General features: G+C 47.3%; 7 protein-coding genes across 7 annotated transcripts; 2 read left to right on the top strand and 5 right to left on the bottom strand.

The window, feature by feature from the left end:
* Window positions 1–1204: 1204 nt before the first annotated feature.
* On the bottom strand, window positions 1205–3859 carry DFJ58DRAFT_725769 (uncharacterized protein; the record flags this gene model as incomplete). The annotated part of the gene is made up of 7 exons (XM_041385286.1): window positions 1205–1471; window positions 1526–1846; window positions 1896–2240; window positions 2295–2399; window positions 2455–2760; window positions 2811–3153; window positions 3258–3859. The coding sequence occupies 7 exons, from the start codon at window positions 3857–3859 to the stop codon at window positions 1205–1207; spliced, it is 2289 nt and encodes a 762-aa protein (XP_041246119.1).
* A 3374-nt stretch (window positions 3860–7233) lies between these two features.
* Window positions 7234–8216, bottom strand: DFJ58DRAFT_872356 (uncharacterized protein; the record flags this gene model as incomplete). Its single annotated transcript, XM_041394352.1, has 8 exons — window positions 7234–7289; window positions 7342–7457; window positions 7506–7555; window positions 7605–7620; window positions 7670–7720; window positions 7768–7926; window positions 7978–8054; window positions 8121–8216. The coding sequence occupies 8 exons, from the start codon at window positions 8214–8216 to the stop codon at window positions 7234–7236; spliced, it is 621 nt and encodes a 206-aa protein (XP_041246118.1).
* A 1316-nt stretch (window positions 8217–9532) lies between these two features.
* On the top strand, window positions 9533–11737 carry DFJ58DRAFT_251688 (uncharacterized protein). The gene is made up of 5 exons (XM_041379473.1): window positions 9533–9741; window positions 9794–10072; window positions 10124–10255; window positions 10313–11374; window positions 11422–11737. The coding sequence occupies exons 2-5, from the start codon at window positions 9908–9910 to the stop codon at window positions 11554–11556; spliced, it is 1494 nt and encodes a 497-aa protein (XP_041246117.1). The 5' UTR covers window positions 9533–9741; window positions 9794–9907; the 3' UTR covers window positions 11557–11737.
* DFJ58DRAFT_872350 (phosphatase 2C-like domain-containing protein) lies at window positions 11594–13261 on the bottom strand (the record flags this gene model as incomplete). Its single annotated transcript, XM_041394351.1, has 4 exons — window positions 11594–12247; window positions 12307–12474; window positions 12525–12890; window positions 12952–13261. The coding sequence occupies 4 exons, from the start codon at window positions 13259–13261 to the stop codon at window positions 11793–11795; spliced, it is 1299 nt and encodes a 432-aa protein (XP_041246116.1). The 3' UTR covers window positions 11594–11792.
* Window positions 13262–14036: 775 nt separating this feature from the next.
* On the bottom strand, window positions 14037–15841 carry DFJ58DRAFT_777510 (S-adenosylmethionine decarboxylase). Its single transcript, XM_041389565.1, has 2 exons — window positions 15460–15841; window positions 14037–15347 (listed from the first exon to the last, which is right to left on the bottom strand). Exons 1-2 carry the CDS (start codon window positions 15699–15701, stop codon window positions 14240–14242), a joined length of 1350 nt encoding a protein of 449 aa, XP_041246115.1. The 5' UTR covers window positions 15702–15841; the 3' UTR covers window positions 14037–14239.
* A 1277-nt stretch (window positions 15842–17118) lies between these two features.
* Window positions 17119–17770, bottom strand: DFJ58DRAFT_744246 (uncharacterized protein; the record flags this gene model as incomplete). The annotated part of the gene is made up of 2 exons (XM_041387306.1): window positions 17652–17770; window positions 17119–17605 (listed from the first exon to the last, which is right to left on the bottom strand). A coding segment is annotated over exon 2 (465 nt), but the record flags the coding sequence as incomplete, so codon positions are not given.
* On the top strand, window positions 17771–18585 carry DFJ58DRAFT_777504 (uncharacterized protein). Its single transcript, XM_041389564.1, has 3 exons — window positions 17771–17983; window positions 18044–18293; window positions 18362–18585. Exons 1-3 carry the CDS (start codon window positions 17845–17847, stop codon window positions 18441–18443), a joined length of 471 nt encoding a protein of 156 aa, XP_041246113.1. The 5' UTR covers window positions 17771–17844; the 3' UTR covers window positions 18444–18585.
* Window positions 18586–18848: the final 263 nt, after the last annotated feature.

Raw genomic sequence — 18848 nt, 5'->3', positions numbered from 1 at the left:
TCCATATATGGAAATGTGTTATCGCGGCCCTCGAAGCTCAAGGGACTGAGTTAAAACATCTGCAAGACAGATCGTTGTCGAGGAAAGTAGCCCGGCCAGTGCACCGCTGTACGACCCATTTGTTCACAACAAAGTCCGCACTGCCTCTACCATTCAGCTACTGATCTGCCGGAGACCTCGAGCTCCATACTCATGGCTACCACTGTAGTGACTTCAGATTGATACACTTTTTATGACATTACAGAGACAAAAGACTGACTCCACCATGCATTATTTTTGCTGGCCTGTTCGATTTTCAAACCACCCTAAAAGGTAGCGTGACAACAGTGTCACATCTGCAAGTAGGTTACCGAACGAGCTCTAACGTTTCTCCAAATTGGTAGGGAGTTGGACACTAGTAGTCGAAGGTTGCTGGTGCGGGATAATAATGGCACCGCAAGATGACTCGCTTGCAATGAGCACGATGATAGGCGCATCATGAGCTGCATCTTGAAGGTCGGAGAACAACATCAGTAAATTCTCACATTCCTTAATCAGCTTTTCCGGCGCTTGCCATTAATTAATTTCCCACAAGAAGCAGATAAGTCCAAGGCAAGGACATTAAAAACCGCTTGCCGCAAGCCGCCACAAGTTCAACAAGTAGATCCCTCCTCTTGTTTTGCACTTTTTCATTCTTGTCACAGACTTATTTTACACTTATTTTACACTTACTATTCAACACAGTTATTAACAAGGGCTGGCAAGTACTTGACAAGCATGGCACTTATTTTCACTTGCTTTTACTTGTGCTCACTTAATTCATAAAAAAAACGGCGGAAAATACTGCATTTCAAACTTGGCAAGCGGACAAGTTAATATAAAGTAACAATCAAGTGCTGGTAAGTGACAGGAAAAGTGGGATACTAGTAGCGATGGTTCAGCTTGAAAATGTGTGAAATTAGTGCTACTACCACTACTATTAGATGACGAGAGATGGACAACGAGAGGACGAAAGACGAAAGACGGACAATGAGAGAATGAGAGATGGATGACGAAAGACGGGCGACGAGAGATGGACAACGAAGAGCAATGGAAAACGAGTGAATGTCCTAATATCACAACACAAAATCATAATAGTCAGTTGCAAAACAAGTAACATGAAAAAGAGCTGCACCGACTAGCAGATGAGGGCGCGCTCATCCTCTGATTCCTCGTCCAGATCCCTTCACACACCATGCCTCTTTGTGGTGAGGTTCTGAGCTCTCTCCCACATCTTGCTAATGACCAAGTCTCCTGCGCGGGTGATGGATTTAATGTACGACTTAGTGGGTGCACCCCAATTGGCATCAGAAAAAGCCAAAAGAGCGCTACTCTCGTTACCCGTTGATTTGTTGTGCTTCTGGGGGGCCTTGGAAGCCTTTCCTTGGCTGTTGATTTCGATGTGACTTAAAAGAAAGCCCTCCCTGGCAAAAAGTGTGATTGCGCGTTCCATCTAAACATGACCAATGAGTTAACTGTATAAATAAAGAATGGAGAGACCTAGCACCGCCGAAGTGGCAAGGGCAAGTGCCCCCTTTGCATGTCCCAATGTTGTAATCCCTGGCACAACAGCGAGAGCACCAGAAATGGCACAGTGATGCTGTGCAAGCACCTGCATGATAAGGTCAGATTGGAATGGCTCCGTGTGCTTACTACCGTCCTCCTTGATTGTCCCAAACAAGAAGGCACTCTTGTTTAGTAGGCACGCGGAAAATTCCTCGTGATCTTCATCGGTCTCAAGATCAGACTGTGAGTGAAGGAAGTTTGCAAATACGACAAGGGCAGTGGTGCCGAGGCTGTTGCGCCATTCTGACAACCGCTGAAGGGCCTGCAAAAAATGAGAAGATCAAATGTGAATGGGGTCAAAAGGCACTTACCACGGCAATGACAGGCCCGTCAGTGGTGACCGTGTATGGGACAGCTTTGTAGACGGCATCCCAGATTAGTTGCAGAGTAGTGCTAAGGGGACTGTCTTTGATGGCCCAGACTTCGTCTTGATTGCCAATGCAGTAAATCAAAGTGGGGATAAACACACCACTCCACTTGCCCGACGTCTGACAAACTCCAGGAAGATGCTTCATTCTGTACTGAGATCGAGAGAGCACGATCGGTGGCGTCTCTGTTGCCTGGGAGGGCGTGATGCTTGTGCGAGAGGCTGCACTTGCAGCAGAGGACTTCAACCTCTTCGTTGCAGGAGCTTTTGGCTTGACAGTGATACCGGTCTACATAATTCCTAGTAATCAGTAGGATATTCCGACCAGCAAACGAATACATACTGCAGAAGTCTGTCGTAGTGTTACTGCTTCAGGTTCTTTCTTCACTACAGCCAACACTTCAACCTCAGATGACGGGGAGAGTAAATCTTCTTCTGTGAGTTTGCGCTTTAGACCCGGGCCCGTCGGCGAGATAGAATACATGGGAGGGACATAGCGAGACGAGGGAGGCTGGGCGAGGGACAGGAAACTCAATATCAGCATCCTGATCTGCGGGGGAGGCCTGCCCCGAAAGAGGAGTCTCAAAATCAGTGTCTGAATTGGATGCGTAGTTCACTAGGGGGATGCGGCGTGCAGGAGGATGGGGCTGAACATCCTCTTCCGAATCCGAAAGCATGATGAAGTCATCAGTGTTGTCATTTCCAATGACATCAAGCTCCTCAGGCATCGGAATTGCAGCATGTTGTGCCGTATTCTGTGGCTCCTCCTTGTCGTCGAGAGCAATGGGAGTTATCTTAACATTTGTACCCTGAGGCATTGATGAATGCGTGAAATAAATTTACAAATAATTGAACTCACCGCGGAAGCCTTGACTTGTGCCCCACTAGCAAAGCCGTACTCATTCGATTCATCATCGTCCTCCTCGTCTTCATATAGGTGCGAGTGTCGAATTATTGCGCCATCATTAGGATCGGAAGTACCTTGAGGAGTGAGTGGGGGTGCACTATTATAGCTAACAGTGCTCCCCTTGGTAAGCCTAGAGGAGGGGGCGGAACTAGAAGTGATAGACCGCTCGCTAACAGTGCCCCCCTTGGTAGACCTAGAGGAGGGGGCTGAACTAGAATTGGTAGACCGCTGGAGAAGGTTTGACCTCCAATCTGGAATACGCCCAGCGAGGTTGAACTTTTTGGCGGGTATTTGGCTAGCAGTATCAATATCATTTATTGCAAGATTGAAAAAAAAAAGAATCGTTTCAGTCAGATGAAGTTTCATTGTTGTTGAACGTCGTTTAAACAGAAGACTTACGCCTTGGCGACAGACATCTGATGGATATCACCATCACGTGCCCTTGTTGATGGATCGATAAGGCTCTCAGCGCCTGCTACCGCTTGAATTGCATCTCTCACTGGCGTCTTCAATGCTTTCTTATTGCTTTTGTCCTTCACAGGTTGTGCATCTAATTCCTCGTCGCTTGCAGGGTTTTCGATGTTAGCACCGGCTGCCAACAAACCTCCAGACCCACCACGCTTGCCCTTGGCGCCAACAACCTTATCAGCAGCGACCTCTGCACCTGCCTCCCCATTAGCCATACTCAATTCAGAGGTCGCTGAGGGCTTCACTCCCTTTTTTATGGGGCGAGCGCGGGGACGTTTAGGCTTCGGTGCGTCGACACGTGCAGCAGCTTGATCTGTTGCCATCTGTTCCTGGAGAGTTGCTATATGCTGATGCCCTTGCTGTATAGCTTGTTCACTTGCCTCTTTTTCCTCGAGCTTGCGCTGCCGGTCAGCAATCATTTGAGCTTTGCTGCGTCTTTTTGCACGACCCTCGGCCTCGAGCACAATGTGTCCTGGATGTTGGGTTGCATTTTTAGGACGAGTTCCGATACGCTGCGAAGCTGGCTGAGACATTGTATCACTGGAGGGCTTGAGACTGAAGGATATGGAGGCAGTGGTGACAAGTGAGTTTTGTGAAAATTTCTAGCCTAAGCTGACTCTGAATACTTTATGTGCCCTAATGTACGTTTGACCTTACTACCGCAAGATTTTGGGCTACATTTTTCGGGAGCTCTCAATTGAAACACTCAGCAGTGCTTTACTGGCCCGGCACTAGCGTTTTCCTTACAAGAACGTGATGCTGTTTGCTGAACCTTGGCTGAGGACTTCAAATCAGTGTTTCCTGGTTTTCTTCGACATACAGTACATTGATGTTCACCAGTAGTACCTTTCCAGTGAGTTGGCCAACTTTTTGACCTTGACAACAGCAATAATCGGGTGCTCTCATTAGGTCTAATATTGCTAAACCTTGTTAAGCGCCGAACCTGGAATGTTGAGCCATTAAGTTCTCATTCCAACAGCCTACTAGCCTGTGCTACGACTACCCCGTACTATGCCTCACCGTTCTCACAACCTCTTGCAGTTTGAGTGTCCAGCTCCAAATTGTACATGCTGGTTCAAAAACCGCTCGGGTCTCACGCAACATACGAACGTATACCACCCAATCGATTATGTTGCACCGCCTCCGGGGCTGCGCCTTCATGATCCTCAGCCATCACCTCGACGATCTCCAAGTCCGGACGGGACCAGATGCTATCGATCATGTCAGCATCTGCACCCACACACATACGAGACGGTCCATACCATGTTTGCAAGGCTCATATTCGAATGATCAAAGTAAGTGGTGTACTAGCTAGTAGATGATAGCGCTGAAGACAGTGTTTACAGGTGAATTGTTCAAATTGGTCGAAGTTTCTCATGCTCATCGTTGTCCAGAACAGCAAGCGCAACCTGCCGCGTCCCCACTATTGGACTCGATACACACAACCCATCGGACATGACGTGAGTAATAGCGTTTGTGCACACATGTTTTTGACCTTATAAATTTGCAGACTGTTGTACAGAGGCGAGATTAAGGGAAAAGGCAGATCTATCACAAGTAGTACTATACAATATTGCACTTACTCACTTTTTTGTGCTTGTGTGCCGCGTGTTTAAATTGACAGCTTTTTTGTCCTTGTCTGCCTTGTCAGCTTTGGCAAATATTCAGTAGCTTGTGAAGGTCACGGCACAAGTGAGTAATTAAAAACAAGCGAAAATAAGTCTCTATTTTTGTGGCAAGTGCCGTTAAGGAGTTTGTGAATTTACTGATGAAGGGGAGAAGTACGAAGCAAGAGAAGGCTTCCAGGGTTTCTTCTACAGCTCTATTCCACTGCCCTTCCTCAGTGAGTCAGTGACTCTTCAGCCGCATCAGCATCCGTCTGAAATCCCCGTTTCGTGAAGTGAGACAGCAGAGCAATGGCGAGATGGGGCTGGTGACGGGTTGGTCTGGATGACCAGTGGGACGTAAATCAAGAGCACCTTGAAAAACAGAGACAAGATGTCGAGGTCGGGGTATGTTTCATTAGCCTGACCAAAAACAATTTTGCTGTAGCCAGACTGAACAGAGCTGCAGGGGTGATCCATGGGGCAGATATCCAAGGCGTGTTCAAAGTGATTTATGGATTGGTTGATATCCCCAGTGTTCTGCGTCCTGCATTATCACGCAAGAAGACGATGTCTGGCATCCGTTTTTAGTGCTAACACACCCACATTGCAGGGATGTAAGCTACACGTCACAAGCTCTCAGCATCAGAATGCCAGACTGCACTGACACTACTTGGGCTAAAAGGTTATGACTGTGGTACTCGTTAACATCTGTCAGGTGTTATTTGCAATAGACAACACCGACGACGCGATTTTTTCGTTGGCATGGGACCCAATTCAAATGAGGCATAAGCGCTGGCCCAAACCTTAGAAGATCATCTAAAGATGGCTCGCATGGTCTAGACTCTAGAGTTTCTCAATACCTGCAGGAAAGATGAGATTAAGGACAACTTACAGAAGTATGGGCTCATTCCATTCGACGACAGCCTGGTCTGCGTGTACGAGTTTGTTGCATATTTAGCATTCAGTACCGTCAGCCTTTACTACCACATGGAAGCCAGCGGGGATCCGTCAGAGGCCAAGAGTGAGATCAGTCGCGCGAATGGCTTGGGAGAAATCATCAATAAGTGCTGAACAGAGATCGATATCACATACCAGTAATGATGACTTGTTGCACTCCAGTGATGCGTGTCCCCCCTGGGTCCTGGGGTTATTTGGGACTCGGCTGCTCACCCAAGGCTTCGAGGGTATCATCGAGTGGGTCTAGCACGGAGTTTGTCGTGACACGAGATAGCAGAGTAATGACGAAATAAAGTGTTGCCAGAATCGCTTTGGGAAATCATCGGTACATACATGCTAAATGAAGATAGATGACACGGAGTTACAGATGTCGTAGCCAACCGGAACGAATAGCAGCAATGTTGTAGTCGACTTGGCATGGCTTGAAAAAACGCGCTGGTGTAAACATTATACACAACGAAAGAGGACTTGAAGCTCGCCATTGCTGGCGGGTAGGCATAGTCGACAAGTCGAGTTGGGTCAGCTGGGTCAGATTGAGCAAGGGCAAGTTTGAAGTGGCAGCGAGCCTACGGCGAAAAAGAACAGAAAGAATGAGACAAGATATGTCTCAAAGTTCAACGTTCAGTGGTGAAGCCTAGAGGAGAAAGATCATCAGTAAACTGGTGAGTCACTGGTATTCCTGATCTTCTTTATACATGACGTGTCCACTGCTCAAGAAAAGTAGGAATACAAACACCGCTCGTTGGATTGCCAAAACGCAACGAAGGGAGCAAACCTGGTTATTGCGAGAGTTGTCGCGTTAAGGTCGATGATTTCGACGCGGTAGAATTTAGTCCTGTATGTAAGCATCTTACATACTAACGCTCGGTCCTTCAGTACATACAGGAACGGAGGTATCGTATGTTTGCTATGGGCGGTGCAAACTACATCCAGCTTGATTCGGTTGTCAATCGCGTTCGACGCCGGACCTGCCAAGAGGCCGAGGAACTTGAAGAAGAGCGCTTGTGGTCCGAATGCGGTTATGACGGCGCGTCGCGAAGTTCCGAGGTACCTGAGAGGCTGAGACGTTAGGGTCCTCACAGCCAGCTCAAGACGACGAGCCTATGTGGGACGGGGAAGATGCTGAGGGAGAAGTAGATCTGGATTTGTGAGTAGTAGTGGTTCGATAGTCTTCCAAAGATGCTGTCCAAGATTTTTTTGAATTCTTTGCATTTGGCTTCACTTCATTGGTTCGTGTCACACCATGATACAACACTGGTAACATCGCTGTAGCATCTTCACTTGTCAGTGCTCGACAATGAGACGAGCAATAAATCGGGAAATCCCAAAGGAAAATAAAATTCTCAACCACTGGCAATCGTAACAGTCAACAACGTAACAATACCATCTTGAGCGATGCCTGACAGTGACCCTGATGTCAGACAGGCAACTACTTAACCGATCGAGCTCACCATGGTTAATACCATCAGCACCAGCTGCGAGGAGACCAGTGATGTTTTGGGCGGTGGTATTGTATTTGACCCTATGAAACCATGTTTCACCAACCGCAGCTGACACTAGCTGGTTGCTGAAATTGGATTGGTGACCCGTTCGTTACAATCACGGAGTTACTTACCGGCCAATATCGTACCCATCTGGCATTATATCATGATGTTCTGATATGGGCTAATGGTGGCGTTCAGCTGTGCAACAAAACCCTGTCGAATTACACAACCTCCTCTTGAGACACGCTGGCACATCAAGTAAGCTACTAGCCTAGTAGAACAATAGACAACTTACGCTAGGAAGAGAGCTCCACTCTCCGCCGCAGTGCCTTTCTGTACAAAAATACTGGACGAATATTATCGCCACCCTAGATCACTGGTCAATAGGTTTACCGAAAATGATTTCCTCCGATGAGGCTCTCGAGGCACGTTCCGCCTCCTGTGTTTCCATAGTCTTGGCGAAGTTCAATGGTTTGATTGACCCATCCGTTTCCATCTCCCAAGTCGGCGGACATATACCCACCTAACTGAATGCCGAAACATTCTTCAGAACTATCACGAGTAAATAGGTAAGACGCAGTTCAAAATTCTTTCTATGCTTACAATCCAATAGCACGGGCAAAATTGATAGCTCCGTGAAGTGTGAGGACATCGGAAGAGCTAAGTCCAGAGATGATGACCTAATGTTTTGGGGTCAGTCAGGTTATACATTAGGCGAGGATGTCACGGTGGTGAAAGAGAAATACATTCATAGGTTCAGCATATCCATCGCCAGCATCGATGAGCATCGATCCACCTCCGGCAGTTGGGTTATAATAAGCAACACCACCCCGCCTGTCCATTGTAGTAGGTGATGACACTAGATTGAATGCTAGATATGGCATCACAAAACTAAGTAAAGCATTCATAAGATGCATCTTGTTGCTGGATGATGAACAACGTCGATTCTTATGCGCGGATCAAGAGGAAGGGGCTATAACCTAACACGACACACCTCATTGATTTTATACGCACTAGCTCGAAGGTGGGAACGACATGCGGAAGTAGCACGCACTCAGGCTAGGCTAGACAGCAAATACAACCGGTTCTGCTAAACCACAGTGCAATTGGCATGGCTATAAGACAACCGTTTCATTTGTACACGAATGATTTGTGCACACACGTACATTTATTTCTATTGATCCAAAATTAAATCCAAGCATTTGTTTCAATAAATATCACATAATCATAACCTTACCAGGACGACCGAAGTCCGACAGACAGATGCCATGGCCGCGGCTTACATTGATGTCGCAGGATGCGGCCCTTGAAGAAGCTTGTGGTGAGGAGATCGAGGCCTGGGCCAAAGTCCACGTACCTGTGCTGAAGAAGGGCATTTAAACTTTGGAGCTGGTGTCGAGTATTTGATAGGATGTAGAATTCACGAATGAAGATCTCTCTAATGAGCACAAAATCGTTTTCTGAGATGTGGATGTCGATAGGCGTATGAAAAACTCGATGGTTGTCGGACATGTTGCCATCAATTGAGGCAATCTTGCGCTTAACTTACATAAAGACAATCCTTCATAACTGGACCATCAACACCAATTGCCGACTGAACACTATCAAAGCGTGGGTATGGAAAGCTCGCAAAAAGGACTTTCAAGAAGCAGTCCGCGTCAAGTAAGGAACGTTGAACCTGAACGTTTGAATTCTCCTACTTCTGAACTTCTTATCAACTACAGATTCCATATATGGAAATATGTTATCGCGGTCCTTGAGCTTGAGTTCGAAGCCAACTCGAAGCTCAAGTTATTCTGGGCTGGGAAGTACTGAGCTAACTAAAACATCAGCAAAACAGATCATCGATGGTCGAGGAAAGTAGTCAGTGCACCGCTGTACGGCACACTGGCGCTGAACACTTGTTCACGACAAAGTCCGCGTAGCCTCCGCCATTCAGCTAGTACTGATCTGCCAAGGACCCCGAGCTCCACACTCATGGCTACCACCACTGCAGTGACTTCAGATTGATACACTTTTTATGACATGAAAACGATTACAGAGACAAAAGACTGACTCAACCATGTCCGGAACATCAATATCAATGATAATTTTTGTTGGCCTGTTTAATTTTCAAACTACCTTGACCTAAAAAGTAGCGTGACAACAAGTGTCACATACGCAAGTAAGTTCAGGTTTCGGCAAGGTTTCGGTGAAGGCTGCATCATTCCTTGCATGAGACTACCTACAAACGGCTTGCCACTCAGTCAGATCGCACAAAGTGTTGAATGATTTAAAACCATCGCTATTTACCACCGTCTCTGGAGCTCAAACGGAATATTGTGAATATTTTAGGCCCTCACAGCTTTCGCACCTCTTGGGTTTATTGTACGTATGTTCTTTCCTTGTTCTGTCCTCGCCTCATCCGGTCGTTTGCTAGTTACAACTCCACAAACCTTCGGCATCTCTTGCTTCCTAGGATACAGATTTTTTTGTCCAGAATTTTGCCCCGTATTTTTGGGGGCTTGTAGCTAATAAACCATCCCCACACAGCATGTCTGAATCACCCGATGGAACAGACTCTGTCGAAGATTTGAACGATGATGGGCAACTGACCATCCGGATCCCCAATCCTAAAATGTTCATGGCTCGTCAGTCGCAATGGAAAGGGCGCAGAGGGAAGCCACGGTGTGATCGCTGCCGGGTGAATAACTTGAAGGTGTGTCCCAGCTTGCCACTGACCTCTCCAAAATTGCTAACGGCCGGATAGTGTGATAGGGTTCTTCCAACTTGCAATCATTGCTCATATGCGAACGGGAGGGACTGCGAATATACCCCTTTACCGACACCTGCTCACCGAGGAATCCCGCGGTGTGATCGTTGTCGTCTCAGAAATATGAAGGTATGTTTATGCTTGGATCAAATAAGTGTGTGCATCTTATTTATCTTTCGGAACAAGTGTGACCGTAACTTGCCGGTTTGCAACCATTGCGCGGAAGAAGAGAGTGCTACCGAGTGCAACTATACTCCTAAGAAGAGGCATAAAGTTCCATCCGATCATGGTATAACGCGGGACAGGCAGATGGCTCCCTACGGTGCTAAGACGGCGTCTTTCCTCGTCTCTGACGTTCCATCACCAGAGGAGCACGCCGCCTTCGCGCACAATGGTCCCAATGAGTCTAGAGACGGCCATAGTTTTTATGGACAGAACGTGGCATCATCATCGCGGAGTTGTGGAGCATCAGATTCATCCGCGTCACATGTTAGGGGTGGCTCCCAAGAGGGTGAACCTTCACTCCATTCGCATTTTGGTCGATTCACTCCTGACTACCATGGCCAAGGATGGCCCTCTACTTCTAGTTCAGGGCCTCGGAAAAATCTTCCACGCACTCAGCCTGATAGCTCAATCTCATTCATTTCGCATTCCTTTCCTTCTGACCAAGGGACGGTAGTCACAAAGTCCCTTGTTGAATCCTGGGTACATCCGTCGTTTGCGCCTTTGCCTGACGTGGTTTCCAAGCGGATCGGTAACGTCAATTCTGTTGAGATGCCCAGTCGAGAGTCCTTTGAGGATATCCTTGGACAGTTCCTCCACGATTTGCCGCAGGACCTTCGTGAAACTGCTGCTTTTTCACCGAATATTTACGCCGCCACGTCGCATGCATTGTCAAAAGGCAGCTTGGATGGTCTTTCGGATCGGCTGCGCATATGGCTAACAATTCACCATGTACGACTGGGATCTGAGAAATATCACCTTCTCCTGATACCACGGGACTCTTTTTTCCACCTCGAGGCAGCAGAAGAAGAGGAACTGAGGAAAGAGTATATTGGACACATAGACAACAGCGGAAAGACTTCTTCAAAAGTTGATGCTGTTGATCACGATTTCGGTGGTTTTGAGTGGACGAGAGCTTTTGAACGCATTCCCGTACAAAACCAGATCTACGATATCCTTGTCTACGCTCATCGAGCTCATGGCTCATCTTCTTCGATGCTCTTTGAGGCAAGGCGTATGGGAATGGTATGTGTCCTTTTGTCTTAACTATCGATTTATCCAATATTCCATAGGCTACTATAACCTGGCCGATGGTTGAAATGTTCATTCGTCTGTGTCCCTTGTGCAACCTGCGGAGCAAGTCGGCTCACAGTGTGAAACTCGAGCCTGCTTATCCTCCATACGACACGGATCGGATTAGCCAATGATTGTCGTCAATATGGATACAAGATGATATCTGAGGTTGACATTCATGCGTGTATCACGATAATTGGGAAGTATATCTTAAGGAAACTGCATAGTGTTTGTTTAGCAAGCGTGGCATAGTGGGTCGCATTTTCGGAAATTTAAACCGTGGATAATGGATGATTAAGTCTCTAACGTAGGTCTAGAATAAATACGTACATACTGTAACATACTGCCAGGTACACTATCCCGAACATATCTACTGGAATCGCTGCACTAGAATTGTGATATCGTCCATCCATTTATCTTCCATTTCCAAAGTGAGATTTCGGGAAACAAGCTCTGTGTTATCTCCACCGACAGCATCCCGCAAGAGCCTGAGTGCTAAATTGCTTTGCAAATCCATGTCCGTGGAGTGCATGTGATGTCCAACCAAACCCACCCAGCGGTCTGCCATTTCTTGGTCCGATAATTGAGTATCGTGATTGTCATACAAGTCCTGCAGGCCGTCAGATGACAGGATGAGGAGTGTTTCGTGTTGAGAGACGCCGAGGGAGTGGTGATAGACCTCAGGGAGGTCGGATATATACGGAGGAGTAAGAATACGATTGGCATACTGTGCTGCCTGATGCGGCGGTAACCAGTCTTGCAAGTGCGACGCAAAAACGCGGTGAGTGTAAACCGAAGGGACCTTGAGCCATGTGTCCCCCAACGCTAGCACAGGGTCTCAGGATTAGGACATGCCATGTAAAATATTTCAATTAAAGAAATACCTCGGGTCGGAGCCAGATATCCGACTACTCTGTTGTCACACACACAAGCTTGCTCTGATGGATGCTCTTGTTGTATGCGCTGACTTTCCGAGCGATTGTTACAATTATGTATAGAATTGACGACCATCGCGGACCATTTCCCAGATGGCAAGGATCTGCTGCCAAGAACTGTGATAATGTCAGGAAGGAGATATAAGATGATAAGGGCTGCACTTTACCCGCCATGGAATCTCCCAGATTGAGAATCCATACATTTTTCTTCAGTGGGTCGGATAAAGCTAAAAGTACCGTCGAGCCTTGAGTGCAGCGTGCTGATATAGCATTCCATTCAGAATAACGATGTGAGATGTGTTGGTTGAGTTGGACGTCGCTCATTTTTGTAAGGTGATCATGAGGTAAGAAGTCCAAAAGGTCTGAACGAATAGAGTGATCTAGATGCCTGACTGCACTACACAGTACTTCCGAAACGAATTCCGGCTTCAGGGATGTGGTAGGTACGCTCTGAAGAAGAGCTTGCAGTGACGTCCTGACCATCGAGGGAAGTCGCTTGTGGACATAATTTACAGTGTCGTGGCCACAATGACCTACAAAAATTCGTTAGTTCTGCAAGGGGTTACGTATGACGTTCATAAGAATCTAGAGCACCATCATAGATTGCCGTGAACTGCCAAACTCCGCCAGGGAGCTCCCACTCCTCAATGCTGTACCGGTCTTGATTGAGATCGGCGTAAGCCGCACATGGCTGAAAAGTAACGCTGTCAACAGATGCTGATGAGGTCGCATTGGACATGCGATGCAGTTCAACATCAAGTGCAGCCTCTGGCAGTATGTGATAGGTCCATTGTTCCTTACCCCCCCGTCCGAGATCTGTCGTATGGAAATCCTTGACTTCTTCAAGAGCCCGGAGATTTTCTGTGGACGTGGCCGCTTGAAGGTTGACCATATTGTAAACCATCGCTGGTGTGAATTGCTACCGCTTAAGCAGGAGCGGGAATTTGGGACATTGAAGCTAAAAAAATTGGATGAATTTATACGCAGATTGATGCTTCTGATACTCCTGAGGCTGGTGCATGTGGCAATGGATTCAACCCCGAAGACAGTTGGTCACGAGAATATCTCGACGTCCTCCTCGGTCGAAAATATTAGGAACTCAACGACGGATAATCCAGAACTGGGAAACCTAAGAGGCAATAGGCCTCGGCCCGCCGACTTCAGCACACGATGGCTGCTAGCGCGGTATTATCAGCCATCCACGAATAGTAGCCAGATTAGTCCAGAATACATAGACGCTAATTGGCCCAGGGCCACGCCGATCACCCTCTCTAGCACAGTGCGTCATTTCGAGACTGGAAACTTATGCGGACCCCCAGTGAAGTATGAGAGCACGTATAGATGCGAAATGAAATTTCTCATGCCACAATCGGCCTCCCAAACTGCACTCGGGTTCTGGCGTTTGAAAATGTGAGCAATCAAGAACTTTGTTCTGACACTTACATACTGGTAGTGTGCAGCGGAACGCTTAGCATCCAGCAACCGTGGTGTTTTGTTCTCTAAATCTATCTTGGATCTCCCATGGGCATGAGCAATATCCCATGATGGCGCTTCGGTATACGGACATTGCCGATAACCAATTACGCATTAGGACAGCATTAGGAGTTAGATCTGTTATATCAGACACCAGGAACTTTCAAAGCTTATGCCCTGAAAATGCCCTGAGCTTGTGAATCGAGAATTGTGCACCTGACAGTTCATAACAATCCAGGTAATGATGATCAACACCATCATGTGTACAAGGTGGACAAACGGTAATCCGAAATCTGGGTCGTATAGCGGAAACGAAGGTAGCAAAAAGTAGATTGACAGGAAAGTACGAGCGCATCTAGATAAGAAAGATAACTTCAGCGTACAACCTAACACCACCGAAATGACATCTTCATCGAAGCTCGAAACTCGCAAACGCAAGATTGTAACCACCAAATTGATAATTAATCTTGTCCGTTCTCTTGTACAACATGCGATCATTTTGTCCACTCCCATCGCCCGTTACCGAATCACCAGAAGAACATGACACAGGGCGCTGAGCTGTCAGAGTAGACTTGAAAGTCCGCTGAGCGGCTTCAACAGCAGTCTCACCCTCGTCCTCCTCGGCATTGTTGTTGGCGTTGGATATGAAAAGGGTCAGGCTGAGTCTTCCCGGCTGAAAGATGTCGACGACGCGTCTGATCAACGTATGTAAATCGGGGATATTTTTGGCCGAAGAAGACGGAGAAGTGGACAGTGGCACGTTGCACTCGAAGCTGGCATATGACCAGCCTTCTTCAGGAGTCACATGGATTGTATAGTAGCCCTCCCCGCTGTGGCCATCCTCAATTCCGTCGCCCCATTTCAGGAGAGCATTCGAGGAGTAACCACAAGGGTCGAACGCATAAGCATCCAATGTAGTAAGGTGAGGCGGGAAAAGATCTGAAATCCCAATGGTAGAGGACACAGTCCTCCCAATGACCGACGGAGACTCCGATGGGGCATCTTGTACTGGAGGAGCTAAGAAGAAGGACTCGCGAGCCTTGTGAGACAGGTTACTCATGAGGATCTCAATTGTGTAGTCCTGAGTGAATGGCGTGTCGGTTTCAACATTTTGAAGGGTCTGGTTGATCTCATTCTCCTCCCCACTCTCGGACTGAAGAGGTGACGACGAAAAGGAATTGGGAGAACTCGGAGTAGTTTCCCCGTTCCCGCCATATTGTCCAGGCGTCGTTAAGTAAAGCAGCCAATGGTCTCCATTGACTTTGCCTACAGTGTAAGCAGCTCCATTTGGAAATATGGCATCAAGGAATGACACTTCGTCCTTCCACTCTCGGTGCGGGCCGAGTTGGCGCTCAGGAAACATGAAGGATTTACGTGAGTAGAAGCATCGATAAACTGATGGAAGCGAGGCAAATTTATGCGCGATCTCGAGGATGCGCGGAAGGCCGAGGAGGTTTAGTGTTGTGCCGCATGTCTTCAGGATAATGCGATGTGGGAACACAAGCAGAGACGATTCGCTAAATTGAAGAAAATGAGCGATAACGATCTTCAACTGTGAAAAAGTATTAAATTAAGGGCCCTTCCAGCCATACAAGAAATAAAAAAGCGAGCGATGACCAATTCACATACCTCAAAAGATAAGCATCAGTTTCTTCGCCCTCAATAACACTGAGGACCTTGCATTTGACGATGTCCAGCATGTCCTCCCAGACTTGCTTTGGAACATTCCTCAGGCCAATACGGCCATTTTTTGGTGCATGTGCGTCTGGCACACGGGCAGGGGAAGAAGCGAACCAGATTTCCAGTAATTTCTCTGGGCCTTCAAAAGGCGTCGATGTGTATGGGAGGTGGTAGTAGTCACCAACAGCCATCGATTTCAGGAAGGGAGAAGAAACGGTTGCAGGATCTTGGGTGCTGTAAGCTATCGAGTTGCATCAGGAGTGGATTGGGAACAAGTAAGGTAAGGAAAATCTTTTAAAGCTTTGGAGTTGAGCTCAGTATTCGGTGTTCGGCATTTTCCATTCAATCGAGTCAGTTGCTAATGATCTTATGTACGATTTCTTATCTGATCCGGGCTCCGGGTATGATCTTTCCTACTCAGTGCTCTCTCCCTCAATATAATTCATCGTCCTTGCAATAGAAATACTGTTCCTCCCGTCGGATATCTCCAGATGGGCCCATCGAATTGAATAATTTGCAGTCGATATCAATTGGTAAGTAACAGTTTGAGACTGCCACGTAACTTACCGCTGTCCTACTAGCACACTCCACGCTTGAAAAAGTTCACAGCTTCCTCCACCGACTCGCGGTTTGACAGCGATAGGATTCCATAAGGAAGGACATGCGTCCTGCACCAACATTAGCCTATTAGCTGAAGACAAGTCATATCCACCAGGGTCAACCAATATCATCGGTTTGAATTTGAGTGATATTACAAGGTCTTGCGTCCATCTATCACAACCTTCAGCGGAAATAATACAATGCAATACATAGGAGATACGACAGCTTTAAAGCATAGGCCTGCAGTCCTTGAGAATCTGAGAAGTGCCTCTCGTCACCGGCGTTCTTGATGTTAGTATAGATCCTCCAATGCCTCTTCCACCCTCGGGAACAACGGGAATTCCTTTTGGAGTGAGCGCGGCTGATGCAGTGCTTACTATTGTAATACCTGGTCACCGTAAACTTCGTAACAGGCTTCTTTCTCGCAGCCGACCGAATATGCAGTTAACCTTGCAATGCGAACAGACTCGACGAGCATCAATCGTGAGGAAGATGCAAAGAATCAAGTCGTTTCTTATACTGGTACGTGAGCACCCAGTCTCGGTATTTACGGTATGTCGCGTCTCTGGCTGGCTACCTCAAGTCAATAATTGCCCCACAAGACAACAAACCAGTTAGTTGAATGCTTTAGCCATTAGGTGTCTGCCTAACGTGCCTTCAAAGATACTTAGGTTGCATACAATGTCTCCAATCGACTGTGTACGAATATAGCTCTAGTTTAAAATTAGCAACGAAGGGGAGCATGATTGCCATGCAAATAGTACGTGACTATGGTCTGAGTAGTGTGAATAAAATGACGTTGCAATCTGCCGATCTGGCTGATTTTAATCCTTTCTTTGGATCCTATCCCTCATATCGCGTGCTGCTTTCCTTGCACCCTCACTACCTGCCCACCCTCTTGTACGCAGCCAGCCCACCAATCGAGGAGTTAAAACAGCTGTCAAACCAACTCTGACAGGCAAAAATAGCGTTTTGTGGATGGTATAAGCCAATACCAAGGTGGCATACAAGCCCTCGCGGCTCGCATCTCCCGCAGAAATGGCATCCATCTCATCCCGCCCAGGCTCTGGTGGCTTGGTATGGATGAACCCGATAGCGATCTCTTTAATGTAGGCGGCAGCAGACGCGACCTGCTCGGCACCCAACAAGTTAATTCCAGCAAACGCGACAGTGAAGTCCAGTGTGGAGAGAACGATGTACACTCCAAGGGCATACCATCCATAAGATTTGATGAGGTGTTTCAGCCTTTGAGAGAGGGTAGCATCTGGAGGTAACTGTGGTGCTGGATCGTTTTGAGGTGGTGGAGTTGACGTAAGGCGAGCAGGGACGTGGTGAAATAGCCTCGGGCTCGACAAACGAGGAGAACCGGTCAGGGACATTGCGGGTACTGGGCGAGCACTTAACCGCGATGATATTGGAAGTATGGGTGCAGAGACTCGGAAAAGCGGCAAGCGTGGTAGTACACGTCTTAACATGGTTTGGGTATGTGCAGGTCCTACAACAAATTTAGTTGATTTTTCTGCTAAAAAGTAATTGCATACTCTGGTAGAATAAGGGTTGTTTGAGGTCGAATGAATGATATTAACGATGAACGATAATAAATCAGCACGAGCAAGAGCTGAAAATACTTTAAGAACCATGAAACACGCAACTATGCATGAACAGCCTGATCCGAACTTCCAAGTCCGCAAGTAAATTGCCGAGACGGCACGAGCAACTCTATCTATAACCACAATGTCGCTGGCGAGAGCGAGCCTGCTCTTGCGCCAAAAGCACGCAGTCGGGAGCGTTTCACTCATTCAGCGGAGATTCGCGTCGCACGATAGTCATGCTCATGATGAGCACCATGATGACACCCATTATTCACGTGAAGGTATGCTGTTCCGGTCGCATCCATAAACGAAGTCACGACTCATTTGCGCATTCTAATTAGCTGGTTTCTCTACACCTTTCTGGCGCAACACAGTCCTGCTTTCTCTATTTGCAGTCGGATTTTACAAATGGGCACCGTCGCCAAACCAAGACGTATATCTAACTCGGTGGCTTGCTCAATACATGACACCGAGTGAAATCTGGGCAGCTATCAATGAGAAGCACTTGTTGCTGTCACAACGAGCTTCCGACAATACCATTTTGCAGGCCGATGCAAAGAGGCCAAACGTGCACCGCTATAGATATCCTCAGTGAGTGACTTTGATTGGACATGCGTCGTAGTATATGACTGACGTTGTACCGGATCACGATCAAACAGAATTCTAGATACAGGCTCTCCTCACCTACAGCCAGTCGGGCGCGTTGCCGACATGAGTTCAACTACTGTTAGATCCGGATGAGAAGCAACAGAGTAGAAGTGGGCACTGCAGTGCTCGGGTATAGTTGATCCTCTCGATTGCTATGTAAAATTTTCTTGATACATTCTTCCGGTTCGGAGATGGGTGCACAGACTCGGAAATAAGCTGCGAGTTTCTAATTTAACGGTCTGTGTGAGGACTTCGTGAGGCAGTCAAGACAATTATAAAGTCCAGTCAAAAGTGCGGTGCACCGCCTAGGTCCATGACCTGGTCCACGTGGACGTGATGGTTTATTGGAACGCGTTCTGATGGGAAGATTCAAAGTTTCAAACCGTCTTTCCTTTCAACGTCGTTGGGCTGACACTTAAACTCTGCTTTTCTGTAGAGGACTCTAGGTTCCATCAGGGTTTATATACCCTGGAACGTTACCGTGGGGACTACTGATAT

The sequence above is a fragment of the Suillus subalutaceus genome, assembly GCF_016647625.1.
Source record: "Suillus subalutaceus strain FC151 chromosome Unknown DFJ58scaffold_29, whole genome shotgun sequence".
Lineage (NCBI taxonomy): Eukaryota > Fungi > Basidiomycota > Agaricomycetes > Boletales > Suillaceae > Suillus > Suillus subalutaceus.
Note: the sequence above shows the minus strand (reverse complement) of the source record. Positions and strands in the feature narration are given on the sequence as shown.

Bases quoted from the DNA above. Each gene is read 5' to 3' on its own strand.
- DFJ58DRAFT_251688 (XM_041379473.1), top strand. From the start codon at position 9,908: ATGTCTGAATCACCCGATGGAACAGACTCTGTCGAAGATTTGAACGAT. The intron at 10,073-10,123 runs GTGTGTCCCAGC...ACGGCCGGATAG, and splicing joins GCCGGGTGAATAACTTGAAG to TGTGATAGGGTTCTTCCAAC. The intron at 10,256-10,312 runs GTATGTTTATGC...TTTCGGAACAAG, and splicing joins GTCGTCTCAGAAATATGAAG to TGTGACCGTAACTTGCCGGT.
- DFJ58DRAFT_777510 (XM_041389565.1), bottom strand. From the start codon at position 15,701: ATGGCTGTTGGTGACTACTACCACCTCCCATACACATCGACGCCTTTT. The intron at 15,348-15,459 runs GTATGTGAATTG...TCTTCAATTTAG, and splicing joins ACTGATGCTTATCTTTTGAG to CGAATCGTCTCTGCTTGTGT.
- DFJ58DRAFT_777504 (XM_041389564.1), top strand. From the start codon at position 17,845: ATGTCGCTGGCGAGAGCGAGCCTGCTCTTGCGCCAAAAGCACGCAGTC. The intron at 17,984-18,043 runs GTATGCTGTTCC...CATTCTAATTAG, and splicing joins CACCCATTATTCACGTGAAG to CTGGTTTCTCTACACCTTTC. The intron at 18,294-18,361 runs GTGAGTGACTTT...ACGATCAAACAG, and splicing joins CACCGCTATAGATATCCTCA to AATTCTAGATACAGGCTCTC.